This window comes from Pelophylax lessonae (genome assembly GCF_965119305.1).
Source record: "Pelophylax lessonae genome assembly, chromosome: 10".
Classification (NCBI taxonomy): Eukaryota; Metazoa; Chordata; class Amphibia; order Anura; family Ranidae; genus Pelophylax; species Pelophylax lessonae.
Genome location: NC_138777.1, coordinates 43,985,155 through 44,002,024, shown reverse-complemented (window position 1 = coordinate 44,002,024; position 16,870 = coordinate 43,985,155). Strand labels below are relative to the sequence as shown.

At 42.9% G+C, this 16,870-nt stretch overlaps 1 protein-coding gene across 5 annotated transcripts in view; it reads right to left on the bottom strand.

Annotated features, from left to right (window-relative positions):
- Positions 1 to 16,870, bottom strand: part of DGKZ (diacylglycerol kinase zeta) — a 382,126-nt gene that overhangs the window by 96,446 nt on the left and 268,810 nt on the right. For all 5 annotated transcript variants that reach the window (XM_082269996.1, XM_082269998.1, XM_082269997.1 and 2 more), the window contains 3 exons: positions 9,672 to 9,749; positions 5,560 to 5,616; positions 3,380 to 3,448 (listed from right to left, as the gene is read on the bottom strand). In XM_082269996.1, coding sequence (XP_082126122.1) covers positions 3,380 to 3,448; positions 5,560 to 5,616; positions 9,672 to 9,749 — 204 coding nt within the window. The remainder of the gene's footprint in view (positions 1 to 3,379; positions 3,449 to 5,559; positions 5,617 to 9,671; positions 9,750 to 16,870) is intronic.

Sequence of the window (16,870 nt, the reverse complement as noted above, 5' to 3'; positions counted from 1 at the left end):
GCAATGAAAAATCAACCCCGAGGAGGTTAATGTGAGATCTAGGGTCAAAAAGACCTCACATCTCACATCTACACTAAAAAGCAAAAAAAAAAAAAAATCATTTTTTTTCATGATGAAAAAAAATGGGCTCTTTAAGGCCAGGTCACTCTGGTCCTCCAAGGCCATAGAGTCGAATGGGGGCTATCTTGCCCTCACTCGACTTCATGCCTAAGAGGAGAGTGGACCGGATCTTTTTCCCCACTACCGATGGCTCTGGTAAGCGGGGAAAACGACCGGGAAGCAACAGGAGCGGGAGGGGGGGCACCTCTCCCACCGCTCGGACCACCCTTATGTTAAAGCGGACCACCCGCCATTTAAAAAAATACCAGGGTTATGGCTGCTGTAACCCCGGTATTTAACGTCAAAGTACCGACGTAAATACACGGTGGGCAGTCCATAAGTGGTTAAGGTTTTCGAGACTGACTTTTGGTAACTCGAACCATCAGCTCCTTCCACATATTATCTATGGGATGAAGGTCTGGAGACCCTAATGTGCTTCTTCTTGAGCCACTCCTTTGATGCCAGTGTGTTTTAGGTCATTGTCATTCTGGAATACCCATCCACGACTTATTTTCAATGCCCTGGCTGAGGTAGGAAGGTTCTCACCCAAGATTTGACGGTACATGGACCCGTCCATCGTCCCTTTGATGTGGGGAAGTTGTCCTGTCCCTTTAGCAGAAAAACACCCCCAAAGCAAAATGTTTCCAACTCCTTTTTTTGACGGCAGGGAGGGTGTTCTTGGGGTCATTGGCAGCATTCCTCCTCCAAACACAGCGAGTTAAGTTGATGCAAAAGAGCTTGATTTTGGTCTCGTCTGACCACAACACTTTCACCCAGTTCTCCTCTGAATCATTCAGAACGTTCATTAGCAAAGTTCAAACGGGCCTGTGCATGTGTTTTCTTGAGCAGGGGGACCTTGCGGGCGCTGCAGGATTTCAGTCCCTCACAGGGTAGTGTGTTACTAAATGTTTTCTTAGTGACTATGGTCCCAGCTGCCTTGAGATCGTTGACAAGATTCTCCCGTGTAATTCTGGGCTTATTGCTCACCATTCTCATGATCACTGAAACGCCACAAGGTGAGAACTTGCATGGAGCCCCAGACTGAAGGAGACTGACAGTTATTTTGTGCTTCTTCTATTTTCGAATAATCGCGCCAACTGTTGTCACCCTCTCACCAAGCTGCTTGGAGATGGTATTGTAGACCATTCCAGTCTTGTGTAGGTCTACAATCTTGTCCTTGACATCATTGGACAGCTCTTTGGTCTTAGCCATGGTGGAGAGATTGGAATCTGATTGATTGATTGATTGTCTTTTATACCGTACAAGTAACAAGCTGAGATTAGAAGCACTCCTTTTAAGAGAGTGCTCCTAATCTCAGCTCATTACCTGTATAGAAGAAACCTGGGAGCCAGAAATATTGCTGATTGATAGGGGATCAAATATTTATTTCACTCATTAAAAAGCAAATCAATTTGTAACTTTTGTGAAATGCGTTTTCTGGATATTTTTGTTATTCTGTCTCTCACTGTTAAAACAAACCTACCATTAAACTGGTAGGCTGAATTGATATCTGATGTGAGCTACATGTACTTTTAATGTCTGGTTGTACAAATTTGTGACATCTCAATAAACGCTATGGGGTTAAAACCACTATGAGTTTTTTTTTTTTTTTTTGCTGTCCGTGAAATCCGGATGGATGGAAACCCTATTTTCCATCCGTCTGGTGGATGCGATCGGATGAGAATAGGCAGGCGGTCCATTCTCATCCGATCTCCCCATAGAGGACAGCGGGGATCTGACAGCTCCGTGTCCACACACAAGGTGGAGACGGACCGGTCATCCGCCTGCTCAGCAGGGATCGGCGGATCGATCCCCCCCGCTGAGCACAATGGACTCCGTTCCGTGTGAAAGGGCCCTTAGACACATTTTTATTTGTGCTACAATAGCATCTCTTGCCTAGATGAGAAATACAATTTTTTCTCCCCGCCCCTTGCACATGTGCAGATGTGCCACAGGGCCTCAGGTCCTAAGAGACAGATATCAGGTCAATCCTAAAGCTGGATACACACTATACAACTCTCTTTAGATTTTTTCCTTTAGGTTTACCAAAACCATATAATATGAGGCCAACCCTAAATACTTTCAATTTGTATGCAATCAGGCAGGCCCTTGCACTACATAGTAGTAGGTAAATCTAAAGAAAATCGAAGAACAAAAGTTGTATAGTGTGTACCCAGCTTAAGCTGTCCTGTCTTTGGGCACGCATAGAAAACCACGTGCATAGATGTGCCAACGGGTTCTGCCAGGGCACAATGGGGTTGATTTACTAAAACTGGAGAAAGAAGTCGGGTGCAGCTGTGCATGGTACCCAATCAGCTTCTAACTTCAGCTTGTTCAATTAAGGTTTGACAAAAAAAAACCTGGAAGCTGATTGGTTTCTATGCAGAGCTGCACCAGTTATTGCAATCTCCAGTTTTAGTAAATCAAAATCATGGCAGCACCCAGGCGGGGGGAGCCACATGAGAGGCAGACAGAAGTTCCACTTTACAGGGTCAGTTTACTTTTAATCTTTGTGATTTTTACATACAGTATATTTTTGCCATGTTGTGGTAAGGTGGTTATAAACTTCAGACATGAAATATAAACAAAGCATATCCTTCCAGAGTATTAAGTGTCATATTTGTCTACTGCTTTGTTCCTCTGCGATTTGCATCACTCCTGACAAGTTTTCCTGACAACAAGAGAAAATGGTTGACAGGGAAGGGACCTCCATCTGACTGACAGCCTCAGCTCTGTTCCTGTGTGCTGTATGAAAGGGGGGGGGTCTTTTCCCTCCAATCAGCTCTCAGAGCTCTACTCAGTGAACTCTGCAGAGTGTAATTATAGCTCTCCACCCCGTTTTCTGAAAGCTCAGACAAGCTTTATAAATGCTGCACTTTAAACAGCTGTTGAGAAGAGAAGACTGCATATAAATAGGTACAAATTATATAGAAGGATTTGTTTCATCTTTGTGTATCATCGGAGGTCAGTCACATCACTAGCTATATGTAAGGGTTTACAACCATTTAAACTAACACATTTTAACAAATATTGCAAGAAATATTACTCGTGCCAATTAAAATGAGTGTGAGGTTGTTCCTTTTTTCGAATCAGCCATTAGGATATTTCTACGCAGATAACTAAAATAACACAGTGTGAGACATAACGCATATAGCAAAGCATTTCCACTCAACCCTATTTCTTATTAATATTGTTCAAGTTGTATTACAAATCTATCAACCCTGTAAGTCTAGACATAATACACTTCTACCTCTTAGTACACGCTAATAAGGTCTCTCACCTTCCCACACTGCCGGCACTTCCCTGCTTGCCGCCTCCGATGAACCCAGTGATGCCGAACAATTACAGGCTAAAGAGAGAGAAAAAGTACTTGAGCAAGTTCAGTAAAGAGGAGAGCGGTCATGCTAAATGCATGAAATCAGCAATCCGAGACAACACACAGAGAGAGAAAAATCAGATTTTTGTACGTGCCATAAAATCTTTTTCTTAACATCCATTATTGAACATAGGATAGCGGTAATTCCTGGAAATGTGGGTAAAATGCTAACCTATCCCCATGCTATACAAATCTAAACAAATGCTAGGCTGGAGTTAGACTTTAAGCAAGATATTTGAAGGCAGATGCAAGAGTGGATGAAATAATGTAAGACAGCCACAAGAAGCTTTAAGTGCCGGTTCACACTTCTGCGTTTGCGGAGATCGCATGTAATTCGGAATGCACTGCTCCTAATTAAATGCGATTTGATGTGCGGATGCAAGTTCAGCCATACACTTTGTATGGCTGAATTTGCACTGTATCCGCACCAAACACGCACATGAGGCTTTTTTTGAGCCGCAGTAGAATCGGATCGCACAGTGGTTCACACTTGTGCGATCAGATTCTGTGCGTACTTTCAGATAGCAACTAGGGGTGTCGTTAACTTTTAATTGACACCCCCCTGCGTATCGCATATGGCAGTGTGAACTGCCAGATGTGTGGATGCGATGCGGGTACACGCTGCATATTCACAGCGTTCCCGCATCGCACAAGTTTGAACCGGCACTTAGCCTTTCATGGTCCCCCACCCCACCTCTACCCATCAATTGCTAAACATAGCTTTCTGAAAACATCACAGCACCCTGCTTCAGCACTCCCCTGAACCCTCAGCCCTAATACAAGCAGTGGGCTGGCTCCTTAGAGCAGTTAGGCAAATATCAAAATTCTTTGAGGAATGGGTGTCAGTGTGGAGGAGTGGGCATTCCTAGGCAGCCTGGATTGCAAATGAAATTCAATAAATGAAAGGGTCGGGCCAGGGGAAAAGCGCTAGATAATGTTGGATGTTGTCCATCCAGGAAATGAGGCCGGCACTATCTGACTTGCTGCAGCTTCTAATGAAGGCTGTGAGAAACTCACAGTGTGTGATAAAATCAGAGTAAGCAGTTTCAGTACAGAAAAGGAGTGTGTTTCAACTGTGCAAGACTAAAGGAAAAGCGGGAGATCAGCTTTATATAGAACTACTGCAGTTCCCTTTGCTCTCTTGTGTCGCTATTGTTATTTTAGTGATTTTAAAGGCATTCGTATGTGCAATAGTACATTTGAGTTACCATGCATTCTTTTTAGAAGCTAGGATTCCCCTATTTATAAATTAATAAACTTGTTGGACTGGTTCATGAACCTCAGGGTGGGAATTTATGTTGGCATGAAGTAGGGGGAGGGAAAAGGACTTGAAACATAGCCATGTGATTCACAAAAATGAATAAGTAGTTTTACAGGACTAAGAAGCAGTCTGGAGAGATCCTGGAAAAAGACTACCCCAGGAAGAACCAATTCAAGTAACTGTTTAGTGTATACCTATTGCATACATTGTCCGTGCTAATTTGCTGGGAAGAATAGATAGTTTTGGGCATGTGTACATTGTATGTATATGTTGTGATACTCTGTAGGCCTCTTTTCCCTACAATTGTATGTGCAGCACTTTTGTTTAGTAAAACTCAATAATATACTACAGAGGTGTTTTTGCTTCCTTTATTTTACCGCAAAGAACCTTAAAAGGCAAAGAAAAACACTTCTTAGGAAAATTCTAGTTGCTTGGCAGCCTCTGGCCTCAATACTTGCAGACACAATGGCCTAAAACAAATATACAGATCAGAAAAGTGAGCATAAAGCCAAGACCTCTAATCAGCATACTTGTTCCAGGGTTCCAGATCCGTGACTTAGAAAGTACTAAAACCCTTGGATCACCATGACAGTCAAGGAACTAGCATTATCAGAAGAAAATGAAAGTAATGGCAGACTTCATACTTCCTTGGTACAGACCTTAAGGCCCTTACAGCCAGCTTTAACATTTTTTGGCATATTGGCTACCTCGTCCCTGGAAATTGCATAACCACAAGAAGGTAATGGGAAGTAACAGGAAGAAGAGGTCATGGAAAGCGATTGGTCCACAACACTGTTCAGATTTCAGGAAACACAGCTCATACCTCCCGTATGTTGCGGGACCCAGATTCCCGAAATGATGGCTTGCATCGGAAATTTATCTATAAAAAATATTTACAATGATTAAAGCTGACCACGTGAGGGACCACTAAACCACTCCAAGCATTGCACAAACAAAATAAATGTCTTCCTAGTCATCCCTGTGCATGGCCAAACCGATCACACAGTTTGCATCTCAGATGAATCGCTACAGTTATTTGATTTTTTTTTCCTCACTCATGTTTATGACCTAAAACGAACAACTTGACCACTGAACTCCACAGAGAAAGGACCAGGCAAGAAAGAGGACGGTGGACAATGATGATAACTTAAAGAATAACAATGTGGCATTCCTAGTGTATTTGACACTGAAGAGCAGCACCTCCCTGCTTGAAGGGACAGTTCACACGAGAACACGGTGCGGGAAACTTGTGTTCCGTGTGCATTCCTCACACCATGTTCAAAACGCACTGCAGTTGTGATCTGCAGCGGGTGTCAATATTAACTTAATGACTTCCCAAACACAGGTAGCAAACGCAGTGGCCACTGTGAACTGGCCCTGAAAGACAAAATTACTTTCAGTAATAATCATGAAATGAAACAAATAGGACTACTGTTCAGAAAAAAACCCCAAAAAAACCCATTGTGAGTGGAATTGTAGTACCCCCTTACATTAGTGGTCAGTGGAAGAAGGACCTCCTTATATTAGTGGTCAGTGGGAGAAGGACTACCTTATATTAGTGATCAATAAAAGAAGGGCTGCCTTATATTAGTGATCACTGGGAGGACCCCCTTATATTAGCAGTCAGTGAGAGAAGGACACCCATATATTAGTGGTCGGTCGCAAAAGGATACCTTTATATTAGTGGTCAGTGGCAGAAGTCCCCCTTTATATTACTGGTCACTGAGAAAAGAACCCACAAATATTAGTGGTCAGTGGAAGAAGGGTCACTTATACTAGCAGTCAGTGGAAGAAGGGCCCCCTTATATTAGTGGTCAGTGAAAAAAGGACCCCCTTATATTAGTGGTCAGTGGGAGAAAGCCAACCTTATATTAGTAGTGAATGAGGGAAGGGCTCCCTTATATTAGTGGTCAGTGAAAAAAGGACCCCCTTATATTAGTGGTCAGTGGGAGAAAGCCAACCTTATATTAGTGGTGAATGATGGAAGGGCTCCCTTATATTAGTGGTCGGTGGCAAAAGGATACCCTTATATTAGTGGTCAGTGGGAAAAGTCCCCCTTTATATTACTGGTCAGTGAGAGAAGGACTCCATATATTAGTGATCAGTGGAAGAAGGGCCCCCTTATACTAGTAGTCAGTGGAAGAAGGACCTCCTTATAATAGTGGTCAGTGGGAGAAGGCCCACTTATATTAGTGGTCAGTGGGAGAAGGACCTCTTTATATTAGTGGTCAGTGAGAGAAGGACCTCCTTATAATAATGGTCAGTGGGAAAAAGCCCCCCTTATGTTAGTGATCAGTGGCAAAGGCATCCCCTTTTATTAGTGATCAGTGGAAGAAGGGACCCCGCTGTAGTAGTAGTCAGTGGAAGAAGGACCTCCTTATATTAGTGGTGAGTGGAAGAAAAACCTCCTTATATTAGTGGTCAATGGAAGAAGGGCCCCCTTATACCAATAGTCAGTGGGAGAAGGACACCCTTATATTAGTGGCCAGTGAAAGGAGGACTTCCTTATATTAATAGGCAGTGGAAGAGGGGCCCCCTTATATTAGTGGTCAGTGAAGAAGGACCTCCATATATAAGTGGTAAGTGGGAGAAGAACCGCCTTATATTAGTGGTCAGTGGGAGAAGGACCCCCTTATATTAGCGGTCAGTGAGAGAAGAAGACCATTATATTAGTGGTCGGTGGCAAAAGGATCCCCTATATTAGTGATCAGTAGGAGAATGACCCCCTTATATTAGTGGTCAGTGGGAGAAAGCTTCTCTAATATTAGTGGTCAGTCAGGTAAGGGCCCCCTTATATTCGTGGTCTGTGGCAAAAGGATCTCTTTATATTAGTGGTCAGTAGGAGAAGGAGCCCTTTATATTACTGGTCAGTGAGAGAAGGACCCCCATATATTAGTGGTCAGTGGGAGAAGAGCCCCCTTAAACTAGTAGTCAGTGGAAGAAGAGCCCCTTTATATTAGTGGTGAGTGGGAGAAGAACTGCCTTATATTAGTGTTAAGTGGGAGAAGGACCTCCTTATATTAGTGGTCAGTGGGAGAAGGACCTCCTTATATTAGTGGTCAGTAAGAGAAGGAACTTCTTATATTAGTGGTCATTGGAAGAAGGACCCCCTTATATAAGTGGTCAGTGGGAGACGGACCCCCTTATATTAGTGGTCAGTGGGAGACGGACCCCCTTATATTAGTGATTAGGGGGAGAAGGACCCCCTTATCTTAGCGGTCAGTGAGAGAAGAACACCCTTATATTAGTGGTCGGTGGCATAAGGATCCCCCAAATTAGTGGTCAGTAGGAGAATGACCCCATTATATTAGTGGTCAGTGGGAGAAAGCCTCTCTTATATCAGTGGTCAGTGAGGGAAGGACCCCCCTTATATTAGTGGTCAGTGGGGGAAGGACCCTGTTTTATTAGTGGTCAGAGGAAAAAGGATCTCCTTATATAGTAGTCAGTGGAAGAAGGACCTCCTTATATTAGTGGTCAGTGGGAGAAGGATCTCCTTATATAGTAGTCAGTGGAAGAAGGACCTCCTTATATTAGTGGTCAGTGGGAGAAGGACTGCCTTAGATTAGTGGTTAGTGGGAGAAGGACCCCCTTATATTAGTAAACAGTGGAGAATGACCCCTTTATATTACTGGTCGGTGAGAGAAGGACCCCCATATATTAATGGTCAGTGGGAGAAGGACCACCTTATATTAGTGGTCATTGAGAGAAGGACCTCCTTATATTAGTGGTCAGTGGAAGGACCTCCTTATATTAGTGGTCAGTGGAAGGACCTCCTTATATTAGTGGTCAGTGGAAGAAGGACCTCCTTATATTGGTGGTCAGAGGAAGAAGGGCCCCTTATAATAGCAGTCAGTTGGAGAAGGACCCCCTTATAACAGTGGTAAGCGGAAGAAGGACTTTCTTATATTACTGGTCAGTGGAAGAGGGGTCGCCCTTATATTAGTGGTCAGTGGGAGAAGGACCCTGTTTTATTAGTGTTCAGTGGAAGAAGGACCACCTTATATTAGTGGTCATTGGAAGAAGGATATCCTTATATTAGTGATCAGTGGAAGAAGGGCCCTCTTAGATTTGTGGTCAGTGGAAGGACCTCCTTATATTAGTGGTCAGCAGTGGAAGAAGGACCCCCATATATTCGTGATCAGTGTAAGAAGGGCCCCCTTACACTAGTAGTCAGTGGGAGAAGGAACCCCTTATATTAGTGGTCAGTGGGAGAAGGACCCCCTTATATACGTGATCAGTGTAAGAAGGGCCCCCTTATGCTAGTAGTCAGTGGGAGAAGGACCCCCTTATATTAGTGGTCAGTGGAAGAAGGATCTACTTATATTAGTGATCAGTGGAAGGACTCCCTTATATTAGTGGTCAGTGGAAGAAGGATCTCCTTATATTAGTGGTCAGTGGGAAAAGGATCCCCTTATATTAGTGGTCAGTGGAAGAAGGATGTCCTTATAATAGAAGTCTGTGGGAGAAGGACCCCCTTTATATTAGTGGTCAGTGGAAGAAGGACTCCCTTATATTACACACACACACTCTAATCAGTGGGAAATCTTTCTCTTTATAGACCGCTAAAAAGACCAAATCAGTGGTTACTAAATGACCAAAGTTTTTCAAGGAACATTCTAACAACCTCTAAAGGAGCCCTAGAGTTTACTGGAACCCCTGGTTTGGAAATGCTGCTGTAATCCATAGCAAACAATCTGGTTTCCGCCTTCTGTAGCCAGACTAGGTGAAAAAAAAATTCTGACTGGCTCCTAGGGGTTTGCGGAGCTTTAACCACCATCAGCATTGATTGCTGTGCCTTACAGCAACCACTCAGATTCTCCTTTGTTCAGCAGGTTGCAAAATAAAAGAATAGTTGCTGTGGGCAACACAGACAGTTTTGTATTCAGATATTTTCATCCATGTGGTGCACTGTCAGGTAAATAACTAGTTGCTTACCTTTTCAAGCTGCTCAATGCAGGGAGTGTGCACTACGATCTTACATGCAGCACATTTACGCCGCGATGCTGACTTTTGCTGTACAATAGACAACAAGGAGTATATGTCAAGGCAAAGTGGAAAAAAAAACATAAGCAGTACATCCATGCCATACATGCATATTTTCCACATTTTGTCCCTTTAAACACCCTGCAAGGGAGCTTCCTGTAATAAAGACCAGTCACAGCTGCTCTCTCTCCTTGTTCAACAGAACTGGTCTTGTATCTGCACCCCCCCCCCCTCTCCTGTAGTTTTCTGCAGACAGCCTGTAGTGGGTGGTGGCTGCTGAGCATCGCCTATATCTCTTGAACACGCTATGTACTGCACAGTGATGATGTCACTGACACTTTTACAAGCTAATAATTGGGTTTGTAAAAACATTTGGTGCACATAAGTTGGATTTATGTCCTCTGTGGCTAATGAGAAGGTTATGTATTAAATGAAAGTGCTTGTGTCCAGAGTTGAGCTTTAAAGTTAAATAGGGGAGTACTAGAACCCTTGTCAGCTTCTTATTGTTGTATGTTTCCCTGTTGTAGACATTCCCTCACCTCCTCTCTGGCAAAAGGCTGTCCCTATCAAAAATTAAATCGTTTGACCAACTTCTGCCAAAGGAGAATGTTGGAAAACTTTTCTTGATTAGCAACCGCAGCCAATCAGTTACAACGGCTGACCAGAGTGTTATGACAGCATGGAGAGCAGTCCCAGCTTGGGGGGACGGGTTCCTCCTTTCACCTCATTTGTGTGGATGGAGGAATCGGTCGGTTTTTTAGTAGATTAAAAAAAAAATTACCTGTCTTTGGCCAGCTTAAATCACAAAGCAGCTGGTGACCTTGGCATGATTTCCTTCTTGGTGCTTACTTTCTAGCCCCCTTTTATTCTCCTACAGCAGGGGTCTCCAAATTTTCTAAACAAAGGTCTAGTTTACTGTCCTTCAGACTTTAGGAGGGCCAGCTATGGCAAGTGAGAAAAGAAAATACCCCAGCATCAGTGTAGACAAGGTCTCAGGCTTGGTGGTCAGTGGAAGTTAAAAATTACATAGCCCCTGTGTTCAGTAAGAGGAAGAATATTGCCCCATCATCCATCATTGGTCATAGTTGGAGGAATAGTGTCCCATCAATGGATAAGTTGGAAGAATAATGCCACATTATTGGTCAAAGTTGGTGGAATAGTGCTCAATCGTTGGATACGTTGGATGAATGGTGCCCTATTCATAGTTCTGGTCATAGTTGGAGAAATAATGCCCTATTTTTGGTATTAGTTGAAGAAATAGTCCCTCATTATTGTTGTCAGTGGGAGGAATAGTGCCCAATCATTGGCCATAGTTGGAGGAATAGTGCCCAATCATTGGCCATATTTGGAGGAATAGTGCCTCATCTTTGGTCATAGTTGGAAGAATGGTGCCCCATCATTGGTCATAATTGGAAGAATAGTGCCCCATCATTGGTCATAACTGGAAGAATAGTGCCCCACCATTGGTCATAGTTGGAAGAATAGTGCCCCATCATTGATCATAGTTGTAGATATAGTGCCCCATCGTTTATTAGCTGGAGGAATAGTGCTCCATCGTTGGATTGGAGGAATAGTCCTAAATTATTGGTCGTAGTTGGAGGAATAGTGCAACATTATTGGTCATAGTCAACTTTGAGTAGCGCTCCATTGTTGCATAAGTTGGAGGAATAGTGCCCTATTGTTGGTCATAGTTGGCTGAATAATGCCCCAATGTTGGTATTAGTTGGTAAAATAGTCCCTCGTCATTGTTGTCAGCGGGAGAAATAGTGCCCAATCATTTAGATCAGTGGGAGGAATTATGCACCAGTGTTGGTGTCAGTGAAAGGAATAGTACCTTATTGTTGGTGTCAGTGGAAGGAATAGTACCCCATTGTTGGTGTCAGTGGAGGGAAAAATGCCCCGTCATTGAGGTCAGTGGGAGGAATAGTGCCTGGTATCAATGGGAGTAACAGCATCTCATAATAATGGTAAGAACAATGCCCCAAGGGTCATATAAAAACAAGCGAAGGACCGCATCCGGCCTGTGGGCCACGGTTGGAGGCCTTTGTCCTACAGTAAAGCAAGAACGTCTTTAGGCTTTCCTAAAAACAATTAGGAAAGAAGGAAAGAGATTTTTTTTTTCCCTCTCATTTTTACCAGATATTTATTTCTGTAAAAGGATAATAAAACTGTAAACTAATAACAGGTGCAAACATTGAAAGATCAGAAGCAACTGTCTTATGAAAGCTGAACATAAGAACAAAGTAAACAACACATTTAAGACTTATAAAGTCAATGCAAATGTCCTGTTCCTCATCAATCTGTTTAATTTAAACTGTAAATTAGATTTCTCAGCAATTTTCTTTGTTTTATCTCTCAGGCAGCAGGAAGATGCATAATCGAATTCAAGGAAAAAAGCTTTTAGTGTGCAAGGATAAAAAGAGGGCTTTAAATTCATTAAAGGTTTGAAAAATAATTACATTAAAAGAGAAACATATTTAGTAGATCCTCACTCATTATTAAGATTTACTACCCACATGTATCCATGGATATATGAGCATATATAGTATGAATAAGAGACGACACAGACATGAGATGGTGGTTGAATGATGCGGCAACCATATGGTTGCTCTACAAATGATTGTGGCATAAAAATGTATGGTCTTTTCTGCTGGGCGTGCTTTTTAGTGCAGGAGGAGCCCCCTTTGGAGTTGGTCTCACCCCACTAGAGCATCTGCAATTGGAGGAAATACTGGATTTTTGTACTTATGCACCCAGTTTAGGAGTCTATTAACAGACACAAGGGTACAACAGTCGGGTAAAACCCACTAAGAAAAAGGGGGGAAAAAAAACAAAAAAGCCAGAGAATCCCGTCAGGAACCTCCCGGTATAACATGGCACTGTTTTTTCTTATAGCAGAACTAAACCTAACTTGAAGGAAACTGACAACAGGCAGCTCCTTATTGCGGGAAAGCCAAGCTATGGAGTCAATCCACTAACGTTTGCTGCATGTGATAATGCGGTTACGTGACTCATTTGCATAAATTATTGCATGCGGTAAATTAAGTCCAATTCATCAAAAAAAAAAAGTTTATGTGGTATTTACGACAAAATAAAAACTATGCGCTAAGCTCTTGAGTCCAATTCACAACTGGAACAGAGAGTAAAAAAACATGCAATATTCATCACCAGGGTTTTCCTGGCAGTACCACGTGTGGTATTTATCAAAAAACAATCTGGCCCCCCCCCCATAGGTGGTTGGTAAGATGTGGGCCGGGAAGCCGGGCCGTGTCCAATGGATGACTCATCAGCTGCCCGCAATTAAAGATCATGAAAAAAAGAAAAAAGAAAAGAAAAAAAAAAAAACAGCACGGGATCCCCCCCAATGCAATGCATACAAGGCCCTCTGGGTCTTTTATAGATTTTAACTGCTTGCCGACCGCCGCAAGTAGATTTACTGCGGCGGTCAGCCCCTGCCAGGCAGAGTGACGTTAATTAACGTCACTAGCCTGGGAGGGTCTGGGGAGCGAGCGCGCTCCCGCTCCCGCGCGGTCACGCACCCCCCCGCGCGTGTGACCAGCGGACCCGATGTCCGCCGGCCACTCGGCGATCGTCGGGGGAAGAGGGAGAATGTCAGGCAGCTTGTGTAAACAAGCTGCCTGTCATTCTCCTCGCTGTAAAGACACTGATTACACGGATCTAGTATGTAGATCCGTTGATCAGTGTCCTTACAGCTAGAGCCACAGCCAATCACAGTAAGAATCACGCCCCTAGGGACACACACAGCCCCTCCCTCCCAAATAAAGTTAACCCCTTCACTGCCAGTGTATTTTTACAGTAACAGTGCATATGTATAGCACTGATTACTGTAGAAATGTCACTGGTAACCCCAAAAGTGTCAAAAATGTCAGTCAAGGGTCCGATCTGTCCGCCGCAATGTCGCAGTACCGCAAAAAAAATCGCAGATCGCCGCCATTACGCGTTAAAAAAAAAACAACAAAAATGACAAAAATCTTTCCCTTTGTTAGTAAACGCGATAACTTTTGCGCAAACCAATCAAAATACGCTTTTTGCGATTTTTTTTACCAAACATAGGTAGGATAAAACAAATTGGCCAAAAATGTTAAAAAATTTTGATTTTTACATTTTTTTTGGGGGGAATTTCATATAAAAAAATGTGAAAAATATTGCTATTTTTGCAAAATTGTCGCTCTTTTTTTGTTTATAGCGCGTGATCAAAAAATCGCACAGGTGATCAAATACCACCAAAAGAAAGCTCTGTTTGTGGGAAAAAAAGGACGTCAAATTCGTTTAGGTACAGCGTCGCACGACCGCGCAATTGTCCGTTAAAGTCACGCAGTGCCGAATCGCAAAATACCCCCTGGTCTTTTAGCAGGAAAATCCTCCGGGGCTTAAGTGGTTAAAGGTAACCAAACCACGCCAAAATTGAAAAACAAAAATTGGCGTGGGGTCCCTCCCAAAATCCATACAAGACCCCTATCAGAGCATACAGCTCGGCAGGTCAGGAAATAGATACATAGTACCCCTACCCATTTACAAAAAAAAAAAAAAAGCGTCAAAATAAATAAAAACAATACGAAGGTTTTTGACAAATCCTTTATTAAAAATAAAAAAACAGTGTCCCCCAATGTAGAACCATCATCAATCACGACACCTGATCAATCACATTGTGCGGTCAATCACGATGTGTATCTACATGGGGGGGGAAACGCTGTTTTTTTATTTTTAATAAAGGAATTGTCAAAAACTGCCTCCTGTCTTTATTTACTTTTACACTTTTTTGGTGAATGAATAGGGGTACAATGTAATCCATACTCATTCACAGACGGGGGGTTGAATCTGGGGGCCCCCTTGTTAAAAGATTAGATTTGATTCCAATAAGCCCCCTGCCCGCAGACCCCCACAAACACAGGGGAACAGGTGAGTGCGGGGGTTTCCTGACCTGCCAGGCTGCATGCTCGAATAAGGGTCTGGTATAGATTTTGGGGGGGGCCACGCCATTTTTTTTTTATTACTTTGAAGTGGGGTTCCCTTAAAAAGCCATACCAGACCCCACCCTATTATTTTTTTCATAATTTTTAATTGCCGGCATGTTTTTTCATTCAGCTGTCCCGCTGACAGCTGATGAGTCATCCATTGTTAAGAATGCGGCAGCCGGCTTCCCAACCCACTCCTTAGGAACCAGCTCAATGCGATAAATGACTGCAATAAATAATGCGGTACTACTTCTAAATCAAACAAACAATGCATTCTGTATTAAACGAAAAATTCTTAGTGAATTGTGCTTTCAAAACTGATTTACCGCAAGTGTTATTTTACCACATTTTTTGTCTGTTATTTAACTTTGTGTATTATTACAGAAGATACATAGGGGTCAATTCACTCTTACCTGCCTGCTCACAGTTTTCTATTAAATGTGTATCTCCACAGGTATTCCCTGCACACTCTGGCTAAGTGGGAATGAGTGACTCCCATGCACATCAGCAGGATAAAGTCATCCCTCCCCGGACAATCAAGAGACTGAAAACCCGACAACCAGGGAGAAGATGACAGCAGCCTGCGAGGACTGTAACCGCTGCATCACTGCTGGAAGGTTGAAATGAGTGAATTCTGGAGTTTAGCATTGCTTTAACAGTCTGTTGCATTCTGATAAATCAGAATGGCCCACACAATATGCAGGCTTGAAAGCCACCTTAAGAAACTAAACTGAAGCATGGCTGGTGTAGAAAGGGCCTGAGGGGCTGGCCTATACTCTTGTTTGCCTGGTGTTCATTCCACCTGAAGGTAGCGCTATATAACCCACAGTATAGATTGGATTCTGTATCCCTCAATGGACAATACAGGAAAATATTGTGCAAGTTTTTTTGTTTTTTCCATAGAGGTAGCAATCTTTTGGCACCATTTTATTGCCATTTACAGTGTCTGATTGTCACAAATGATGCTGGAAAATAATACATCACTTGGATTCATCAGAATTTATAGATCAAACATACAGACATACTGACAGCTGTTGGAAAGCAATTTGCTTTATTTGATGTGACCCCTGTAAAAAGACAGTGTTTAAATGATTCTGTGTATACGGTCAGGTTCACATATATGCGAATTGGATGTGGATTTCCCCACATCCAATTTGCATGACAGGCAAGTGTGACACAGGTCATACAGGTCTTGGCAGTCCAGATTGCAGAAGGGTCATGTGTGTCTTTGGGTCCAGTTCAGGTGCGAAATGAGGCAAAAAAAAATAAAATCGGACCTGAATCGCACCTGAACCGGTGTAGAGAAACGCACCAGACCCCATGCTGGGAACCGCGGCCACACATATGTGAACCCGGCCTGATTTGCAGCTTGTGCTATTAAAGTCTGCCAGCAGCATGCTTTTTAAAAATGGCTACAAAAACAGAAGTGAAAATCTGAAAATAAGCAAAAGAGTGGTAAAGGATTAAACCCCTCAGGTTTTACTACTGTATACAAACTGGAAATATTTCTCTTCACTTCCTATTAGAACAACCGGAAGACAGACAAAAGCAGAGCGAGGAAGCATTAGCATTTATGACATTGTATTTATTGCTGTTTGATCCTTCCACCTACCACCCCTCGTATTCTTGTACAGGAGTTCTAGGGACAGGAAACGAGTGGAAATCTCCCCAATAAGGTCAGAGACAGAAAAAGAAATTGTTGCAACCCTTTACACTCTATGTATTGTGTCCTGGTATCACCCTCTTTAAATTCTGATGCCAGAACTAAACCCCCTTCTTCTAAGCTGACCATAGTCTTTGAAGCCCGGCCTGGGATGTGAGCAGGGCTGTGGAGTCGGCCTCAGTTTTTTGTACTTCCGACTCCCCGACTTCGACTCCTCTGTATTAATATGTATTAATCTTTCGACACGGACTTGGGTGGGTGGCATTGCAGTAACTATTCTGGCCACATCACTAACGATCTCTGGATAAACAAGGATGGCTTCTTCAACAGTAAGTTTTGGTGAGCGATCATACTTTTCAACTTCTTTTAGTGCTTTATAAAACTCCTGTAGGAATTTTTTTATTTGGGCATTTACTGGTTCTGTAACGCTTATGCGACGTCGCTTTCCTTTAGCAACTTCCATTTTGTCTAAAAAGGAATCAAAGTCTAATTCTTCGAAGAAGATGATCCTG